This window comes from Synchiropus splendidus, chromosome 19, assembly GCF_027744825.2.
Source record: "Synchiropus splendidus isolate RoL2022-P1 chromosome 19, RoL_Sspl_1.0, whole genome shotgun sequence".
Classification (NCBI taxonomy): domain Eukaryota; kingdom Metazoa; phylum Chordata; class Actinopteri; order Syngnathiformes; family Callionymidae; genus Synchiropus; species Synchiropus splendidus.
This window is the reverse complement of record NC_071352.1, coordinates 10,410,383-10,430,591: the sequence shown is the minus strand read 5'-3', so window position 1 is coordinate 10,430,591 and position 20,209 is coordinate 10,410,383. Positions and strand designations below refer to the sequence as shown.

At 42.0% G+C, this 20,209-nt stretch overlaps 2 protein-coding genes across 3 annotated transcripts; one reads left to right on the top strand and one right to left on the bottom strand.

The window, feature by feature from the left end:
* Positions 1-1,602: 1,602 nt before the first annotated feature.
* On the bottom strand, positions 1,603-7,519 carry zfand2a (zinc finger, AN1-type domain 2A). Of its 2 annotated transcripts, none has more exons than XM_053851834.1 (10): positions 7,334-7,519; positions 6,631-6,718; positions 6,452-6,546; positions 5,898-6,029; positions 5,679-5,830; positions 5,484-5,606; positions 4,851-4,926; positions 4,719-4,786; positions 3,456-3,583; positions 1,603-3,310 (listed from the first exon to the last, which is right to left on the bottom strand). In XM_053851834.1, exons 2-9 carry the CDS (start codon positions 6,683-6,685, stop codon positions 3,472-3,474), a joined length of 813 nt encoding a protein of 270 aa, XP_053707809.1. In that variant the 5' UTR covers positions 6,686-6,718; positions 7,334-7,519; the 3' UTR covers positions 1,603-3,310; positions 3,456-3,471. The 2 variants fall into 2 exon arrangements, with proteins under 2 accessions (XP_053707809.1, XP_053707808.1); XM_053851833.1 differs by having other exon boundaries at positions 1,609-3,310; positions 3,499-3,583.
* A 7,729-nt stretch (positions 7,520-15,248) lies between these two features.
* Positions 15,249-17,816, top strand: uncx (UNC homeobox). The gene is made up of 3 exons (XM_053852324.1): positions 15,249-15,507; positions 15,705-15,880; positions 16,868-17,816. The coding sequence occupies exons 1-3, from the start codon at positions 15,249-15,251 to the stop codon at positions 17,603-17,605; spliced, it is 1,173 nt and encodes a 390-aa protein (XP_053708299.1). The 3' UTR covers positions 17,606-17,816.
* Positions 17,817-20,209: the final 2,393 nt, after the last annotated feature.

The window sequence follows — 20,209 nt, the reverse complement described above, 5'->3', positions numbered from 1 at the left end:
AATAATAGAGCGTATCTTTCAAACTGGCTTGTCCTCACTGAATTATCCATGTACCACAACATGTATCAAGTTCTAAGAAAGTTAAACGTCTCTTATGCAAAAAAAAAAAAAAAAAACATTTTAACCAACAATCGCTGCTTGAATGTTCATGGTCGAAGAAGTGGTTCGAGTTGCTAATGTCGGCTAACAGGATTTCGTCCTGTCTTGTGAGTATATTTAAAACTTTCAAGCACCAATGCGAAACACCAGTTACGTTGTTTATCTGTTTGCTTTTGTGAGTCGGTGTGTTATTTTTTTAATTCCACGCAACTTTACGAATATAATAAATGGAACGTTTACAGTGAAACAATTTTGTACCGTAAATCATGGCGTAGCTTCCATGAAATTGTTTTTGTGGCACAGTGATCTGTGAGTAGTCGAAGGAAGGGTTGACTCTTGGTATTATTTTCAACTTGAATAGATCACCGTGTTCATCACCAAGTAGTTCACGATAACACTGATGTGAATGATAAGATTGGTATTTCAGAGAAGAGTAAAAAAGGATGGAAAGAATATGAATTGTGATGCCCTAAAAAGTCTCATATTTGTTTTGATATCACAATGAAAATACTGTCGAGTAGTCCAGCAAGTCAGCCACCAAGTGGTCGGCCATGTAAACCACCAGAGAGGGGTCGCCAACTTCCTGCACAGTCAGTTGCTACGGAGCTCCAAACTTCATGGGGCCTTCAGATGAGCCCAAGTACAGGATGCAGAGAGCTTCATGGAATGGGTTTCCATGGCTGAGCAGCTGCATCCAAGCCATCCATCACCAAGTGCAACGCAAAGCGCTGGATGCAGTGGTGTAAAGCAGCCACCACTGGACTATAGAGCAGTGGAGACACCTTCTCTGGAGTGGTGAATCAGGCTTTTCCATCTGGTAATATGATGGACCAGTCTGGGTTTGGAGGTTGCCAGGACTGCGGTACATTTGGGACTGCGTTGCGCCAAGTGTGGAATTTGTCTCGCTATGGTGTGTGTGATGATTGATGTTCATGTTGTTCCTGCAGGACCATCACATACCTTGTCACGGGCAAGTCCTGCTCCTCCAGGGTGTTTGCTGAGAAGGGAGCAGGCAGGAGTGAGAAGGACAGCCTTATGTTCAGCAAGTGTGGTCAAAAATATTTTATTACCATTTCAATATTATTTTGTTTTAGGCAGAAACTCCAGCGTCTGAAAACAAGAGATACAAGGTTATAGTGAGGAGCTGAGCTGCTGAAGACATCCTGGAGGTGTTGTCTCTTCCTTCCTTGCTCCACAGGAAACTGTTCAGCAAAGCGACAAGTGTCAATAAAAGACTCGCACAGAATCAGTGTCTTCCCTCATGAACAAACCTGCAAATAAAACCACAAAACGTAGAGGGAAGAACTCACCTGTGCAAACTGAAGTTCACTTCTGGGGTTTCACATCAGGTGCTCCTGCAGACAAACTAAAATGCAGTGACATGACTGACTCACCAGTATCTGCTGAGACTGAATCTTCAGGACCCAAAATTGAACTTCCTGTCATGCTGAGGGGACAATGGACACTGAAGCATCTGCCAAATTTACAGGACCAACTCACCTGTCCAAAACAACTGACGGTCACTTTTGGGGGTTGAGAAATAAAGCAGGCTCTGAAGCTCCTGCAGACACAAGGACACATTTGCCATCACGGTAAAATACTCACAGGGCAACAATCCCATGGCTCTTCTCAGGACCAGCTTCCTGCTTTCAAAGTAAAAGCTGGCAAACCTGCAGAGAAACCAACAGTCATGTTGACACAAAGGCAGCACATTTAAAGCAACGCTTTCCAGCAGGTCTTCAACTACCTTCTCAAGGGTTGAGGATTCTGTTCCATTCTGAGGATTGATAAGAATAAAACCCTGGACCTTTTGACTCAAAGGGGCTTAGAGAGGAAAATCTGGCTTCGACTCCTCAGTCACTTCCTGTATCTCTTTCTCAGACCACAAACTGGAAATCCGTCAAGACAAAACCAGATTTATCTCAGAACAGTGGAACACCACCTTGTGTTTCAGAGCAGAAACTGGCTCCAGACAGGAATTCAGTCCCAACGCTAAGAGAAACCGAGTCTTGCTGGTCAATCACCTGTCAGAGAGCCTCCAGTCATGAGATCACCTCAGACCTTCAAACCAGCACCAGTTGCTTCATGAAGTCACCTGAAGACAAGAGTTCAGAGAGCTTCAAGAGCTTGAGGTGAAGGTCAACCTTGCAGATATGAAGGGAGAAGGAAAGACAGAAGAACAGCAGGAGTGAAGCTTTCTAGGACACAAGTGGTGAGAGGTTCAGAGAAGGCAGCAAGCCACATAGAGAAACTACATGGTCAGTCTCAGTGATAAGATGAACCTTCCAGCTAAGAAGAAATGCCCTATTGAACGGGATTTCTATTAGTCAAGTCACATCACCGCATTACTCTTTGCTTTGGTGATCGGTACTAAAAGCAAAGATGCAGTCTGTTCAGTGAGCTGCAGGGATGCTCAGCACGTTCCATACCTAATAATTCAGAATACACCGACTAGTATATTTCAACTGCACAACCAAAGAGTCAAAACATCAAACAGCTGTTTTAGTCTTCCAGTCAGCAACAAGCAGATTTGGCCTTCATGTTTACAGGGCATTACTGCTACTACAAGATCTAGAAAGAGAAAATAATGAGAATCCCAACCAGAACCTGAGTAGAATAACAATGACAAGGAAACACTTCTGAAGAGTTCAAAGCCTCATTAAGATGTAGATTTGCACAGCTGGGCTCAACTGAGTCGGTAAAAGCACTGAATATTTACTCAACACAGATTTTGTTTCCGCCCATAAATCTGTCCCCCGGATTTGTTTGGTTGTATAACACATGGTGCTAAACAAAAAGACAAAAACAAAAACACATTTATCGAAGCTTATACGTGACGAGATGCAGTTGCACTGCCTCCTATTGATCGCGTTCGTAATCCATGGAGTCAATTCCACGCGCAGACAGCGCCCTCTGCCGTTCATCTTAGATACAAACACAATTCCATTGTGAAATAATTTATTGAATATGCGTACATGACAAAATTATGTATTTCCATGATCAGCATACAATTTTATAAAATATGTACAGAGCAGATGATCAGTAAAAATGATCCAGGTAGGAAAGTGTGTGCTTGTATTTGTGAAGGCGGTAAGATCACAGCGGCGTCGGAGAGTCGACGTCCCACAGTTGTGCAGCTGTTTGTAACTGAGCGTTATATCCAGCATGAGGTTTAACAAAGGCTGCAGTTGGACGGTTTGAATTCTCTGCCCTGAAAAAAAAGAAAGTACAAATTTATCGTCCAGCGTTGAGGAAAAGATGAAAAAAGAACTTGAAATGATCTGAAAAGTTCCCGTGCAGTCTCTCAGAGAAAGGAAGATTGAAAGAAATGTCGACAGACATGAGGTCATATGTACCTGCACTGCGAGCATGCTAGTGCTGGCTAAGCGTTCCGGGTACCTGTTGTCTCTGCTGTTGACGCCGGTATTCTTCCTCACTAGCAGCGAGAGCCTGAGCCAGAGCCAGATCCTCCTGCTCCTGAGGACTGGTGGCAAACACAAGGCGTTCATCAGTACAAGTCACGAGAAATGAGCCACATTCTTCACTCTCTGCACTCAACATGACCGCAACACTTTTCACTGTTCACTCAGCCACGTATTTCTGCGATGGATTTCAACTGTTTGTCAAAGATGCTTCACATAAATGTAGGACTGACTCAAGATGGATGTTGACTAACTGGAGTGAAGGCACACAGTGGATCAAGACGTTCTGTTGGAGCTCCACAATACTAAATACAATATGCAAAAAAATACAAAATTCTTTGATGACTGCGCACGACTGGGAATTGTAAGTCATATCTCAAACTCCTCTCCCAAATGTCTTTATGTATCCAGACCACTGTCACCATTAAAAAAAGGATGGGGTTGCACTCCTGACAAGAACAGCTCTTTCCCCCTGCATGGGAAAAGTGCCCGTCTATCTTCTATCTTCTAAAGTTCCTCTCTCATCACTTCCATGTATTACATTTGAAACGTTTCACTACACCACAACAGGCGCCAAGCACCAGGCCGCAGACCAGCCCTGTACAAACAAGCTCTAACTGCTGAACATGCAGAACACATTTTCGTTGAAATAGACACAGTAAAGTTGATTATTTCAGTGACAACAACAGTAATATTTTTCAACATGAATATGTCATTGTCAAAGTGATATGAGGCAGCCTCCTGTTTATACCATATTTCCAGTGTTAGCTTTGTTTATGTAGTACTCGACTCAAGTACTTGTTATAAACAATAATAAGTTTGTTACCGACTGCACCTCAGTGCACGACTGTATATAGGAAGGAAAAACAAACACCATGATGCTGCAGCTAAACTGGACTGGTTTGGCTGAACCATTCAAATGCATAAACAGCTCCCCAAGATTTGACACGAGTCAATATCAACAAAATGTAGAAGCTTGAAGGAATCATTTTTCGTGACACAATCTGTTCTTTGTTTGAAATTCAGAATTGACAACTCAAACAGTCAAAGTAAAGTGAATAACACTGACTTTGCAAAATGAGGAAAAGCAGAAAACTGACTTAGAGCAGTCAAGTAACAATAACACCAGGATCTAGAACATTATTTTTTTATTATTATTTTGCTGACGAACGACAGAGTGATGGGGTGGTTTCTCACCTCGGAGTGGGCTGCCTGGACTCGGCCAGAGACATCTCCAGCGCTCGTTGTAGAGCCTGTTCCTCGGTCTGAGAGACGAAACACAGTTGTGAGGATGAGGATTTCATCAGGACTTCACACAAAGCCACTTACCAGGCCGGCTTGGAAGGATGTTGGAGGAGGTACTACATTCTGTGCTGAAAGTGAGGTGGGGATCCGCTGGACAGATCTGGCAAACAAACTCCAGATTAACAGAGACTGAACATCTTAAGTTGTCTGAGGGCGTGCGCGCCTCTTAAAACTCCTCTTCACACTTAGTTTACTATCAAGTTTAGCTTGCCTAATTCCATGTTTGCACTTATTACATATAAGGCAAAACTTGTTTTTCCTTGTCGTCAGAAGAGACTAGCATTTGACCCGTGTGCAGATTATCTTTCCATCTACGCATCGCAGTAAGAATCTTGATGTTTGCCTGTGACCTCAGTTAGTGTTTGTTGTTGCCAGTTATGCCTCCATTATTAAGAGGCATGCGATGTGCATGTGTCCATGGTGGTTGTGTCAAGCAATGATTCTGACCGTGCCAGTCTGATATACTCAGCTGAGTGTGAGCTGGCAGCGCCAGTATGGCTAAACCCGGAGTGAACATGAAGACGATTCTTGGCAGTGTAAACGGTAAATAAAGGTGCATTGCGCGTGTGTCACTTAAAATCCTTGGACATTTGGGGTCAAACATGCTGAAATACTGGACCACTTCACAACAAAAGCCCCACTTGAGAAGTTCCTCACCCGCTGCTGTGGCCTCGGGAACTTTGGGCCACGCCGTTAGAAACCAGTCTGGAGTTTCCAGAACCAGAGGCTGAGGTGGAGGAGGACGAAGAAGACCCTTGTGATCTCATGACAGCAGCGTGGCTTGGGAGACAAGATCAAACAGGTTACAATGGAATAGCAAACAATAACACGACAACGTGTAATTCGACATACCCAGATTTGGAAAGAGGTTTTCCGTCCGTCTTACATTCGTGGTCCAGAGGGTGTCGGTGCTTGAGACAATAATTTAAATGACACTGGTCACATGTCACTCTCATCATTTCTTTCTGCTTACATCCGCTTCTTGAGCACCTGTTTGTAAAGATCTGGGAAAACAAACAGACCTCAAGTTACAACTAATCCAACGGCAAATACAACTAAGTATGTACGTACCTTCCTCTTTCTCTGAGCGGGATCTGATTTGCAGTCCCGGTCTATATGCTCCCCAACTTTAATGTCAGGCATCTCTCCCCGTTTGACCGGTATGGGGGTGTTGCATAACGGACATACTGGGACTTGGATGTCCTAGTAAAAAAAAAAAAACGATTAAGCAATGTTTGGACCAGAAATATTTATTGTTTAATCTATTCATACGCAATCAGGCATTGCTTGCAAAAAATATAAATAACATATCCACTTTGCAATGTTTTCATTTGTCACTCTATAGTTTCATGCTCAATTTTTTGGGGGGGGTTGCAACTAAAATGTGGAATGGCGATGTTGCAGTTTTAACTGAACTGTGTTCTCTTTTCTGTACATTACTAATCCATTATTTTCTTACAATGACGTCAGAAAAAAACTCTTAGAAAATGCAACTAATACGAATACTATTACACATTCTAGTTCAGATGTAGATTTCTAGTTCAAGCCTCATCTCAACTGATGACAGATGATAAAGGCCCATTCATGTGTTTTCTGAAAAATGAGAATTATACAGTTGTAAATACCTTCTTGTAAGACGACGAGCATTTGTGATGTGCGTATGTTATATGGTCCTTACAGAAGATATCTTGACAGGCGTCACATTTCATTGGAAGGAAGTCTGTTCAACACCAAGAACATTATCAAGAAATTTGGAATAAAAACATGAGCAAAGTAAGACTTTAAAGCAGGAAACATTCCTTACCTAAACGTTTGCAAGTCTTTTCCGAGCAATGCTCTCCAAGATCCGGAAACTCCATATTATATACACTCCACAGTTACGAAGGTATACACTGAAATGGAACAGAAATGCTGCTGTCAATTTTGTTTTTCCAATTACAATAGAAACAAGTCGAGTAACTGGGAGAACGCTAAGCTAACGTTAGCAGTGGTTTTCTGTCAAGTCATCGCCAGAGTATGATATTCGTTAGTATCAAAATCGAAGGTTTAAACAACAAATAGAAGCACGAGTTGTTCTCAACGACACCAACCGTTTAAACACATTCACTGCGACGCACGAAACAGGCAAAGTGTAACGTAAGATTATCAACTACGTTAACCGCAGGGATAATAAGAGCTTCACTAGTGTTGTTACATAACTTCGTGAGCTAACCAGCTTTAAAGATTATTCATATCACCTAAATCGGGGAACCACTGTAATAATGCCAAGTTAAACACATCGATAGCATTAAAACAGAGACACATTCATGCTACTAGTTAGCATTTGCGTTCAATAACACGTTACAATGAATTCAGCTGCGGTGCTACTTCAATCTGCGCGTATATTTAAACATATATTTTATAGTTCTTCTCAATATATTAAAACGCATCAAGCAACATATACAGTATGTGACAAGCGGCTAGCATCGTAGCACATAGCACTTCCGCTAGCTCGTCTGTTTACTCACCGAACGACGAATTCAGGTTTATGTCTTCAAACACAGGAAAATGTCAATCGAAATACTTTTGATTCCTGGCTCGCTGTGCTGCTTTTTCCCGTCAAGTCCAGCGTCCACGTCGTTTACACACAGTCACTGCTGTTAGCCACCGAGCCGCCGTCTGTTTCTATCACGGCTGTATATTTGATGTGTCACCAAGACCCCGCCCACAGTGACGTCATTACATGACGCCATATCCGGGTTGTGATTTGCGCCGCGTCATGGTCAGTCAACAATGGAAACGTCAAAATAAATCGCGCGATCGTTTCTCCGCTTTCTGCAGTCAGTAGTGGTGTTCGTAGGACTGACATATATTCACTGTATTAAACATTTTTGAGAGAAAAAAAAGTTAATTTATTTAAAATAACACAGGAATGAATCCACATATAAAGTGTTACTTTAACTTTCTACTTCAGTGGACTCAAATCAAATACTTTTCTGGTTGAAAAAGTCTGGAGTTTCGTCGTGTTATATCATGATGTTCTAAATACTTGTTAAAGGACATTTAATCTAATCTAATCGCCTTCAGGAGATTCATACCATAGTTCTTGTAAGACATATGAAGATAAATGGAAATGTGAGTGACACGCATCATATTACGAATGACAATTCGTATGACAAAGTACATTACATCCTGTAACACAACTTGTAAAAAACCTTTAAAAACCTTCTTCTGCCGCTTATCGGGTCGCGGAGGCAGCATTCGGAGCAAGGAAGCCCAAACTTCCCGATCCGCACAAACCTCCTCCAGCTCTTCCCGGGGGATCCCGAGGCGTTCCCAGGCCAGACCGGAGACATGATCTCTCCAGCGAGTCCTGGGTCTTCCCCGGGGTCTCCTCCCGGTAGGACATGCCCGGAACACCTCCCCAGGGAGGCGTCCAGGGGGCATCCGGATCAGATGCCCGAGCCACCTCAGCTGGTTTCTCTCGATGTGGAGGAGCAGCGGCTCCACCCCATGCTCCTCCTGGATGACCGAACTCCTCACCCTATCTCTGACGGTAAAAGTGTAAAAGCCTTGCAACACCACTCAGACCCAGAACCCTCACACAGGCTGCAAAACAAACAAAAAAACCCACTAAACTAAGACATAAAAAAACAAATTTAGTTGTTTATTTTGGACTTCCCAGCAAGTTTCATGACTTTATTTTGACATATATAAACTCTTGAATGATGACAGAGGCATCACATATTTGAGTTTCCTTTGTCAAATAGATTCCATTTAAATATCCTAAGAATCGACTAACTGATCTTAAATCCAAAGCAGACATTCATCTTCACGTTCTTGATATTAAATCACCAGAACAGAGAGTTCAGGCGAAATCTTGAATTAGCACCTTCAACCAGACGATGGCAGCAGGACACCCCGTCAACGTTCAAGCTCTGATTCAAGACACACAATGTTTCTTTTCAATAATAGGAAGAGAATAATCCCCCCTGAGGCTTATGTTTGCATTTGTTTCAGATGAAAAGGATCATTTGGCTTTTGCAAAACCATCAGGGGAAGAGCTCTATGTTCACTGAGAAACGTCTGAGATTTTAAGGATTCACCGACTCCTTGTTTGAAACTACACTGTTACTTATTATATCATCAAAGATGTTCAATCGCACATAATCGGATGTCATTTCTCATCATAAATAGCATCAGGTCTTGACTCTTAAATAAGGGAAAGTTTCAAAATATAACTTACCTGGCAATATAAGCTGCCTATGAGGTAAAATTGGAAATACATAAACGAAAATCAAATTAAATAAGGTGCGTATATTCATTTTAAGTTATTTATCATGTATAACAACCGCAATGTATAATAGTGTCATAATTCATCAGATGTTCTTGGTCTGTTCCAAGCTAAACAAATTAAACATAAATATATTACATTCTTCAGTTGTGTTGTTGTTAACGGAGGAGAAAAATGCATGAGCGCACGTGTGTAGTGGGACCAAACCCGATACAAAATAACAGCGCATAGTCAAAGACAGTTGCCACAAAGGGCCACTAGAGAGCACCACAGCTCTTTTTAAAGGTAATGTTTTGGTTCGCCAGCAAAATAGAGGGGGTGCAACATACCCAAACTCTCTTTTCGGAGACGTATCCACATCCAAACGCACCGCATCTCCAAGATTTGCATGAATCACTTAGCAGGCTCATGTTTCTTATTAGTGGCGGTGAAAAGTTTATAAAGCATAGATTTATTCTTCTCCAATCTTGATCGGAAAATCCAACTTTTCTAACACTTTTATCTCCTGGGTTTTCAATTTCTCCTTTTGTCTTCTGCAGCAGATGGCCCGGCCAGTCCACACTTTCTCTCCCAGATCCTGCGAATGTGAGGCAGCAACAAGGGACTGGATTGTGAATCTCTTCCAACTTGGCGGGAACTGAAACTGAACTCTTACCAGGCCTTGTTTCACTTTTCTTGCTTAAATACTTGGAGCAAAACTGAGTGAAAACTTACCTTGGAAAAGCTCAAATGCATGTTGAAACCGAAGGGAAACGCCATGATAAGAATCTAAAAATGTATAGGAGAAAATCAAACACTCAAATAAGTTTACAGAGCAGATGAAGTGAAAGGACAGAGCTAAATGTGTGAGTGGAAACTCCCTAAGGAAACACTTGAAATATGCAGGTGACGGAAACATAAAGCTCTAGTCAATGTCTCATCTGTATTGTTTTGGGAAATATTGTCATTTTCATATATAGTTGAGGAAAGAAACTGCTGAACTATATCAGTTACCAAGAGCCAAATGTGTTGGTGAGTGCAAATCTACTACTTGGTAAATATAATAGTACAGCTTTGTATATCCACGACCTACTACACTAAAGAACTGATGCTTACCTTCAATTGAAAAGTCAATGTTTCATAATAGCATGAAGAGAGAAACTAAAGCATCACATGTTCAAAGTGAAATATGAGCTGTCCGTGGTCCTTAAAGTACTAAGCGCCAGTGAGAGAGGCTCAGAGCTGCTGCACCTACATGGATAGACTACTATTCATGCTTCCATCCATCCTAAAACCGCAAGGGATTATATGAAGGGGAGATTATTTTTCTTTTTTTTTTGGGGTGGGGTGGGGGGTTGGGGGGATAGGATTCACTTTTTTATAGAGTTGAATTATTAGATTGAAGTTGAATAATAAGCACCGAGTCAAACAGCACTGCTGTAATTAACAGGGGCACACAAAATGCAGGCGGCGGCGGCGGCGAAGAAAAAAAAAAAATGCAAATTATTCCACACAAAGGCTCCTCGCAAATTGGCGTCACCATTTCTCAAATTATATCATTACTATATTTTGAAAATGTTAATCTGTTGAGCGGATTTCCCGCGGGAGTTGAGTAAATTAGTTCTATTTCCGAGGCTGCAGGAAAGGCGCGGCGGCGGCGGCGGCGGCGACAAGCACCTCCGATTCGCAGATTACAATTAGACTCCCCAGTTTGGGCTCCTTCAAGCATCGATAATTTTCGGCATATTAAGCACGTTTTAGCAAAAGGTGATAAGTCAGTTTTAATTGAAATGAAATGATTATTCTAATGGAAGTTTGGTTATTATTATTAGGGTGCCGTCATTCCGCCTCCATTTTTAATATATAAATGCTGAGGGAGAAAAAAAAGAGAGACTTTGAAGGGCATTAGGGTGTCGGGATTGAATGAGGTAATTTGAAGGGAATTACTTTCTCTTCTATCAGAAATGAACTGAATTAAAAGTCCAAATCAATCGCTTTCACTTCTCCATTCTACTTTGACAGCGGCACAATTACAGATAATTAGATGGGAGGAAACTTTTAATTGTGGGATTAGAGGGGGAGAGAGTTTGTGGGATCAGAGAGAAGGGACGTTTCCAGGCAGAGTTTCCTTGCTTCAAATCGAATCAAAGGATTTGCCAGCTTAAAATATGGCCACCGCACACCCCCTCTGCCGCCGCCCCACCCACCAACACCGTCACCTTTCCCCCCCCCCCACACCCCTCCAACCCACACACCTCACCCCCCCTCTGCTGTTTAATTGGAGCTGCATCCAGTTCAGCCACAACCGTCCCAAACAATTAATTTAGATTTAATTCCACAATTATCGTCAAATCGAATAATGTGCGACCTAATTTAGATAGTTAAAAATGAACGCGCGTGGAAGTTAATGGAGTAATTAAACTCCTAAACTGCCGCCTATTAATTTGCCCGCCTAATTAAAAATGAATTTGATTCTGTAAAGAAGGCATCAGCGCGGGATAAGGCTTCTGTCTTTTCAACGGCTATATTTAATTTATGATTCTCGCTTTATCTGTTTATCTCAGGGCGGCTGGGAAATCCTCTTATGGGGGGCTCAATGTATACAGATCCCAACTGAGGAGAAGCACCTCAAATGGTCTTGAAGTGGTTCCAAAAGCATCTGCATTAGGTCCGTCTCAGTATTGAGTCCAAGAATTATACACTCAAACTCCTTTAAGCTCCAATGTGTGTCCTGCTATCTGTTTAAGCATCAATGCAGGAGTGGTGTCATAATAGAAGAGTCTTTTTGTATCAATATACTCACACTTCATATTTATTTATGGAATTTAGAAATGAGAACTAATAAATATAAAAGGTTAAGTGCGTAAAAGTGCATGTTGTTGTACATAAACATTTCCTCAACACACATGACTTGACTCATTTGTCATCCCTGAATAAAATAGTTGGATTATAAAGTGTCTTACCTCCATTCATTTCAAGGCTGTCTACGTAGTTTTCAAAAGATGTAGGTGGTTTATTACCATGAAAGTTGCCAGGTTTAGCACCCGTGCTGACTTGACCTGAAATGATGGTCAACCTGGAAATGACACAATGCAAAATGACTAATATAATAGTGTGCACCAACCTCTTCAACTACTCAATGTATACAGATTCCAACTGAGGAGAAGCACCTCAAATGGTCTTGAAGTGGTTCCAAAAGCATCTGCATTAGGTCCGTCTCAGAATTGACTCCAAGAATTATACATTCAAACTCCTTTAAGCTCCAACGTGTGTCCTGCTATCTGTTTAAGCACCAATGCAGGAGTCGTGTCATAACAGAAGAGTCTTTTTGTATCAATATATTCACTTTTCATATTTATGTATGGAATTTAGAAATGAGAAATGATAAATAGAAAGGTTAAGTTTGTAAAAGTGCATGTTGTTGTACATGAACATTACATCAACGTCCACGACTTGACTCATTTGTCATCCCTGAATAAAATAGTTGGATTATAGAGTGGCTCACCTCCATCCATTTCAAGGCTGTCTATGTAGTTTTCAAAAGATTTAGGCGGTTTATTACCATGAAAGTTGCCAGGTTTAGCACCCGTGCTGACTTGACCTGAAATGATGGTCAACCTGGAAATGACACAACGCAAAATGACTAATATAATAGTGTGCACCAATCTCTTCCACTACTCAATGTATACAGATCCCAACTGAGGAGAAGCACCTCAAATGGTCTTGAAGTGGTTCCAAAAGCATCTGCATTAGGTCAGTCTCAGTATTGACTCCAAGAATTATACATTCAAACTCCTTTAAGCTCCAATGTGTGTCCTGCTATCTGTTCAAGCACCAATGCAGGAGTCGTGTCATAATGGAAGAGTATTTTTGTGTCAATATATTTACATTTCAAATTTATGTAAGGAATTTAGAAATGAGAAATGATAAATATAAAAGGATAAGTGTGTAAAAGTGCATGTTGTTGTACATAAACATTACATCAACGCCCAGGACTTGACTCATTTCAGTCAACCCTGAATAAAATAGTTGGGATTATAGAGTGGCTCACCTCCATCCATTTCAAGGCTGTCTACGTGGTTTTCAAAAGATTTGGGCAATTTATTACCACGAAAGTTGCCAGGTTTAGCACCTGTGCTGACTTAGGAGTCGCAAGAGCGCTCAGGAAATGATGGTCAACCTGGAAATGACACCACGCAAAATGACTATATGCGCACCAACTTCTTCAACTACTGCGGGTTTACAGCTTAAAAACAGTCCATTTTAAATCCATACGAGTTACGCACCTGATCCTGTGGGGGGAAACTTAATATTTTCAGTTTTGCTTCACTACTATTTTTATCTCGTGAAGAGCTGCCAGAGGTCCGGTTATTAAAAGGTAACAAGACAGGAGCAGAACAGGGTTGGAAACTGGTCTTGTTCGCCTTATTATGGGGTTAATTAAAGCGAGAATCTGACAATGTCACCCAGTTGTAGAAAAACGGGGTTCAACGCGCGCTCTCTGGAGAGCGGCGCCTCGGTTGCAGACACATATATAAATATACATATACGCGCTGGCGGAGAGCAATTATTAAATTTTAGATGTTCAAACGCGGATTGAATGGGAGGAATTATTCATAAGACGGTGTCCATGTGCGTGGAAATTAAAGGAAAAAGACAAAAGAGCAGGGGCTTCAAAGCTGCCCAGAAGTGGAGGACCTTCGTGAGGGTTCATTAAAATGTAAGGCTACACTCTTATTTGGGCTCCCGGGGTCAAGTGACGAGCGGATTATACACTTCCTCATAATAATATTAATTAAACCATTTGCATGCTAATAAGGTAACAATTATCGCCGCCTCTGTTGAGAGACTCAGGTTATTACAACATGCCAATCCCGGGGCCAAGGGTCAGGCAGTGAGTGGGGAGCCGGATTCCAACTCTGATGAACACTGCGGCGTCGTAAGACTTGGGATAAATAAAGTCCAATTCATTATTTGGACGCCTAATGAAGGAGTTCGGCTGGGTAGAAATTGGGAGCAGGGGTGGTTTGCGTGTTGTCGTTTCCACTCCCTTTATTTTGGTCGTACATCTTGACAGAGTAACTGAAGCTTCTTGATTTGGACCAGTGGAAAAAAAAAAATAATAATAATTTTCTTAAAACACATCACGTGTTCACCGACCTCAGCTTGTCAAGTTTTTTTTATAGTTTCAGGGGCTACAAAATACTGTAATAATAGAATTAATTATATAACAGACTATTTCTATTCCCTTATCAATACTAATACTAAATAATATTAATAATAAATAAAAGGTGATTGGACTTGCACACACATATTTGCTCAATAAAATATATCTTATTATTCATTTACACATTCAATTTTAGAGGCTGTGACTGCAACCTTTTGCTGCTGATAGATATAGATGAATTCGCAGTGTATATTTGTTGCATTATATATCTAAATATTAAGAAGGCAGACGCCCAGCAGGTGGGGAAATGGCATGGTGTTTAACATATTGATCACACAAAGGAGAAAAAAAGGTCATAATACAAGAAAGCATTCTTCATGCTATACGTCTGAAAGGAGTCATCTCTTTATGCATTCGTTTTATATGAGATGATCTGTTTAGTTTGACGTTGAATAAGCGGTGGGGACGTTAAATATAGTGGTTTTTATAGTTTGTTTATAAAGTGCTCCTTTGTAGAGGTGTGTGGGAAAAAAAACAGGGGGCGCAGTACGATACCCAGCCATGGATTTACAGTGTATAATGGCATCTTTAATGTGGATAAACGCTCCGACAGTTCTGGCCTCTCTCGTCCGCCCTGCAGGCGTCTCTTTCCCGCAGCCGCCGCGCGCTTCCTCCCGGCGTCTCCCCCGTGTGGCAGCGATGTAGTTCTTATCAAAGTCCTCTTGTCTTGTTGTGACAGCCCTGATATTGTTTATTGAGGTGGATGTCAGCCTTAATTAGCAATCGATACGGGGAGCGTTTGCGGAGCGCGTCCGTGACGTCACCGCCCATTACCGCCTCTCATTGGGCGTGATCTTCCCGGAGCCCGCGCTAATTATTGGGAGGTTGACGTGGATAAAGTGGCGCTCATCCCTCCCTCCACACCATGTCCCCTCCTCGGCGGCCACACGCTCTTTAAACTCCTCTCTGCGTCCTCCAGACGTCGCTTCCGTTGGCCTGCGGGATGATGGACAGCAGGATACTGGACGCGCCGCACGCCCAGTTCGGAGGCTCTCTCGGCGGCATGGTGGGCTTCCCGTACCACCTGAGCCACCATCACGTTTACGAGTTGGCCGGGCATCAACTCCAGTCCGCGTCCGCGGTTCCTTTCACCATAGACGGATTACTGAATGGCTCGTGCGCGGCGTCCGTGGGAAATTCCACGCCGCTCTTGTCTCCCGGCTGCGGGATGAACGGAGACAGCCAGCAGTACAAACTGTCAGGTAAGACAATAACTCGAGGAGCAAAACAAAGACGGGGGGGTTGAAGTTGATGTGCGCGAGACACGCGAACACACGCGCCAGCCTCGGCTGACGGTGAACGGGGGAGAGCGGCGCGTCCCTCCGTCGGAACGGCTGCATGTTATTGTTGTCTTGCGGTTCTGATCGCTCTGAATTGTTGACCTATGTTCTCCTGGCAGACTCGATAGATCCAGACAAAGATAGCCCGGGTTGCAAGCGACGAAGAACGCGAACCAATTTCACTGGTTGGCAGCTGGAGGAATTAGAAAAGGCTTTTAATGAGAGCCACTATCCGGACGTGTTCATGAGGGAAGCACTGGCTCTCAGACTGGACCTCATCGAGTCCAGGGTGCAGGTAAAAATTCAAAACCTTTATGATCATCAATACTGAGCAATATGCTGCGAAACAGACCTCTTATTGTGTCGTGTGTGTGTTATAGCTATATAGTTTTATTTTTGGCTCATAACGGTTTTACTACACTGGCAACGCCTTTTATTGTATATATTTTTATGTCGGTTGTTGCAAAACTATTATTGTCAAATTCATTCCGTATAATTGTGTTTCCCTTTGAATAGACGTCTGTCTAGTATTTCTGACCAGACTCTTATTGCGTTTTACTCCCCCCCCCCTATCGTTTACAGCATCAAAATTGAGTTTAACTAGTCAATAATATATAATGAAATATATATATTTTTAAATATAGCTAAATGAGTACTAAGCGTAAGGTCTTTTATTCGTCATTAAACGAGTTGTTCAGTGTTAGCATGTTGCACTTTAGTATCTACTTTAATATTTTGTGGTCAGAAATTATTTTGCCCTCCATATTATCACACTATATATGTTTTTTATTTTTATCTGTAGGAAACATGACACATTTTGCAACTGTGCATTTTTTTTGGGACGCAATTTTAACATCAATAATGTGGAGGGAAATAATACATGTGGCTGTTAAAATTGTGACAATTGCAATGCTTAAGTTTTAATTCATAGTGGAATGAAACTGCAGTATTTATATTGTTCTAAACAAGATGACAGCCATTGCTGTTATTAATACGGCTACTTATTTGTTTTTTTTTTTATAGACTGTGTCTGGGATTAGAGGGCTGCTGATGTATGAAATTTTATTCTAGAAATATCCCCATGAATATTTATTATTATTCAGTAGCCAATTTCTCACAGATTAAAGGAGAATTGCGCCAAACTAAAGTACTGAAATATTATAAAATGAGCAGTAAATAATCGATTTATTGAAGAAGATTAGAAAATAGTATTGTTATTGAAAGTATACGTGAGGTTTTGTTGAAACATGGCATGTTGAGATGATGTGCTCTCGCTGTGCAGGTTTGGTTCCAGAACCGCAGAGCAAAATGGAGAAAGAAGGAGAACACAAAGAAGGGCCCGGGTCGACCTGCTCACAACGCCCACCCGACCACCTGCAGCGGCGAGCCCATGGACCCGGAGGAGATCGCCCGCAGAGAACTGGACCGGCTCGAGAAGAAGAAGCGCAAACAGGAGCGCAGACTCCTCAAGTCCCAGAACAAACTGCTGTCCGGGGATTTATTCACCCCGGGTTCGGACAGTGACAGCGGGCTGTCGCACGTCACCGACAGCGACCACAACACCAGTCAGTCCCTGGAGCACCAGTCCGACCCGAACCAAAGACACGCGGAACGAGACGGTTCCGAGTTGGACCCGGCGGACAACAGAGCTTCTAACGTGCAGAAACTGAACCCGTTCAGCGTGGAGAGCCTCCTGTCTGATTCCAGACCCAGACGAACCCCCGCGGCCTTACCGAACCCCCGGCCTTTAATCGGAAAGGGTCACTTCTTGTTGTATCCAATCACGCAGCCGCTTGGATTCATTGTTCCTCAAACTGCTCTGAAGACTTCTACCACCACATCCACCACCACCGCGGCCAGTTCGGACTCTAGCACCCCGGTGGAGAGGAGCCAGACCGGCGGGAGCGACGCCCCGGGGTCATCGGAGCCGCTACCCGCGGGGTCACCGCAACCCAGCCCGACTTTTAAACAGACTCATCTAGAGTCAGACGGTGCAGACTCTAAAGAAGAAGCGGAATAATAATAATAATAATAAAAAAATATTTATCATAGGCCAAAGTTCACATTCTAGTTAACGTGTGATAACTTAAAATCCTCAAGAGCTGTATTATACTATTTATATATGTAAGGTTTTTCTTAAATAAATCTATTGTATACAAGCACCGTGTGAGACCTTAAATAGCCAACATGTAAAAAGGCGAAACCTCGTGTTGTACTTTAACAAATTTATTCATCTATATAAGCCGGAGCTGAAATGAGGTTAGGAGCCGCAGGCGGGAGGAAAAAGACCAGCTCGACTCCTGCAGAGTTTTGATATGAAAGTAATTATTTTCCCGGTGGCTACTGCAAGTGGGGGGATTCAGTTTATTTTAGCTCAAAGGGGGTTATAATACATTACCGATTTTCTAGTGATATGAAATCACATAAACTTCCAAGAATAATAGAATTAGCATGAAAAGGCCTGGGTGTCAAATTGAAATAGGAAAATAATAGCCCCTGCAATGTGTTTGTGTATATTGGTATCATAAAAAAAAGAGGAGGTGAGGAGCGGGGGCAGCTCTGGAGGGGAAGCCAGGAGGGCAAACGGCCACCCGGGGACTCCACTCTATATTTTTCAAACGTCTAATATTGAGCAGAACGCAAGTGCATGTGAGCGTTTGGTGAAAAGGCAATGCTTTCTTTTGTTTTTTAGCTTGTCATCTGCAAGAGGCTCGGAGTAGAGCGGCCTTTTCCCCTTCATATAGTGAATGAAGAAAGCTGGACTATCTTTTCACTAGCTTGAGATAAACTGTACTTATACCCTGATAAAGTGTGTTTACATTTCTGGTTTGATGCAGAGTGACAATTTTCAGAGCCCATATGGCCACCCTTACGTTCGTATTTTCCACTGTGAGGAGGCATTTCTTTTTCCTGTGAAAGCCCCTCTATATTAAGATAGATGTTCGATGATATCCTTCATTGTTCTGTCGCTTTACATTGATGTTCTTGTGTTATCAGCCCTATTGATCACGCAGCTGAGGCGAATTTACAACACATTTGTTCTAATAGGGCTGGCGGTCCCCGGGGAGGCCGTGCAAGATCTAGGACATCTGCTCCCCCTCACAATATTACACCGGCGTTGACCACAATATCAATGGGAGACGTATCGCGCGCATACAAAACATCCAGTGCAGGCATATGTTAAAGCGAAAAAGAAAGCCCTTTAGTGTTTTTGATTTGCAAATAAATTGGAAATAATCAGAGAGGGACGGGAGGGGGAGATTTACCAGTCTGAGCCGCTGCAAATGAATTTCTGAGCTGGTGTCCCTTTACAAATATTTACATAAATTTCACCCCAGCTGTTTGCTCAAGGAAGCAATGTCTTATTGGTTTGGCTGCTGCTGGTTTTGCTGGTGTTAGTGGGGCACACATGGTTTCAGATAAGAGCACAAAGGGGTTAGGGGTGCACTTCATTTTCTGCAAAGATGTGGCGGCTTTTATTTCTGTTCAGCATCAAAATGTGGCCAAAAATTGCACCCAGATTGAGATTATTAGATCATATCGCAGCTCATAATAAAATGGTTCAATAACAGCTTATCAAGTCTGTTCTGAACATTGAATTATTGGTGTTCAAAATCGACTTTTATTTTTAAAATCTGCCAATTCTCTCGTAGCCCTTTTCAGGAGTCAACAGTGTTTAGGAAAAATAATTTTAAAATTCAATTTTACACCTAGTTACGATTTAGGGCAGAGTTAAAGATCCAAACAACGGGTTATACTCAATTTTGTACCTCATATGAATATTAGTACAAATCTTTCCATGTAACAAAGAACATTTGGTTTACCTTTCCATACTAGTGGCCAAAAATATAAATAACTCACCAAAGCATTCTCACATTCAGACAACAAAAGTTAGTCATCCAAACATTCACCAAGAAAGACTGAAAATCGTTTTGTGATGAAAATAAATGAATGACAATGGCTGTTGAACCCAAAAATCACAATATGATAACCTTAAAAATACATATAAAATTGATCCCTATCACTTTTGTATGTTCTGAAAGGAAGTGAATATTTAAAATGGAGGTAAAAGGTATTTATTTTACAAATCAACATTGACTCAATAGTCATCAAATATATAACCGTAACCCCAAATAAAACTAATATTAAAGAATGTAGTGAATAAGGAAGGAAGGAAAGCATAAATAAAGTTGGTCTTTAATAAAAAACGGGCGGAAATTATCATACTTGGGTTCTGACTTTACAGTGTGCTGAAAGTTGTCGTTTAGTGCTGCGTTCAAGGCCTGTCAGAAACCTCGACCAGCGCGTGTATGAAATGCGCTCCTCAAAACTTCCCAGTATATTACAAGAGTTTTTTTTTTTTTTTTTTTTTACTTTTCTTTTGCTTAAAATGCATGTCATTTTGTTTGCTGCGACTTCAGAATTGACGTTTACCACTGTGACGAAGGACGTAAGTTCTGTTTGCGGTCCAGACGAGTGCGCTGCAGAGCCCTCGGAGTTTTCCGTTACTTCTCGGCACGCGCTCGGCCGCAGCTCATGCGCAATTTCATTTTTTTGAAGGGCTCCGTAAGGTCAAAATTACCGTGAAAATCGGGGACACGAATTAATTCCATTCTCACCGGTT